Genomic DNA, 1,397 nt, shown 5'->3' with positions numbered 1-1,397 from the left:
ATATATATATATATATGTATATATATATATATATATATATATATATATATATATATATATATATATGTATATATATATATATATATATATATATATACATATATATATATATATATGTATACATATATATATATATATATATATATATGTATACATATGTATATATATGTATATACATATATATATATATGTATATATATATACATGTATATATATATACACATGTATACATATATATATACATATATATATATATATATATATATATATATATATGTGTACATATATATATATATATGTATACATATATGTATATATATGTATATACATATATATATGTATGTATATACACATGTATATATAATGTGTATATATACATGTGTATATATATATATACATGTATATATATATATACACATGTGTATATATATACATGTGTATATATATACACATGTGTATATATATACACATGTGTATATATATATACATGTATATATATGTGTATGTGTGTATGAATACATACGTCCGGTGCAGCGTTTCCAGTGGGAGTGTCCGACGTTCAGCAGCTCTTTGACTCCGTCATCCATCGACTTTGTGAAGTGACTGTAGAGTTCACACTTCTGTTCACTGCACACACACACACACACAGAGAAACACACTCATGAACACACACACTCATGAACACACACACTCATGAACACACACACTCATGGTAGAGGTTTTCAGTAAGGGCCCTTTAGTAACGTACACCTCGTTGGCGTCCAGCTCTGCGGCCTCGGGTTGGATCAGACTGAACATCATCGGTCCCACCGTCTCGTCTCGCTCCGCCTTCCTCTTCCCAGACTTCCAGTCCTGAAACACCAGAACAACCTCAGCCAATCACAGCCGAGCTACCAGACCGCCTCACAGCTGATTGGATGAAACATCTTCTAGAGTGAGGGGGGCGGGACTTAACCCACCTTCTCGTCTCTGTAGGTGAGGAAGAGCTGGAAGACGTCACTCTGAGAGACGACGGGGTGACGACACATCCGGGTCATCCAGGACTGGAGCTGCTCCATCCGCATCCTGATGAAGTCCACCTGGAACCGCCTGAAAGCACAGGAGACACTCAAACACAGAGGTCACAGGTCATCCTGATGAAGTCCACCTGGAACCGGCCTGAAAGCACAGGAGACACTCAAACACAGAGGTCATCATCCTGATGAAGTCCACCTGGAACCGGCCTGAAAGCACAGGAGACACTCAAACACAGAGGTCACAGGTCATCCTGATGAAGTCCACCTGGAACCGGCCTGAAAGCACAGGAGACACTCAAACACAGAGGTCACAGGTCATCCTGATGAAGTCCACCTGGAACCGGCCTGAAAGCACAGGAGACACTCAAACACAGAGGTCAC

General features: G+C 38.2%; 1 protein-coding gene across 1 annotated transcript; it reads right to left on the bottom strand.

Moving 5' to 3' along the window:
* Positions 1-523: 523 nt before the first annotated feature.
* LOC129115683 (sorting nexin-9-like) lies at positions 524-1,163 on the bottom strand (the record flags this gene model as incomplete). Its single annotated transcript, XM_054626989.1, has 4 exons — positions 1,148-1,163; positions 960-1,079; positions 749-852; positions 524-627 (listed from the first exon to the last, which is right to left on the bottom strand). Coding segments are annotated over exons 2-4 (313 nt in total), but the record flags the coding sequence as incomplete, so codon positions are not given.
* Positions 1,164-1,397: the final 234 nt, after the last annotated feature.

The sequence above is a fragment of the Anoplopoma fimbria genome, unplaced genomic scaffold, assembly GCF_027596085.1.
Source record: "Anoplopoma fimbria isolate UVic2021 breed Golden Eagle Sablefish unplaced genomic scaffold, Afim_UVic_2022 Un_contig_12105_pilon_pilon, whole genome shotgun sequence".
In the NCBI taxonomy this organism is placed as follows: domain Eukaryota; kingdom Metazoa; phylum Chordata; class Actinopteri; order Perciformes; family Anoplopomatidae; genus Anoplopoma; species Anoplopoma fimbria.
The sequence above is the reverse complement of the archived record's forward strand: the minus strand, read 5'-3'. Positions and strand labels throughout refer to the sequence as shown.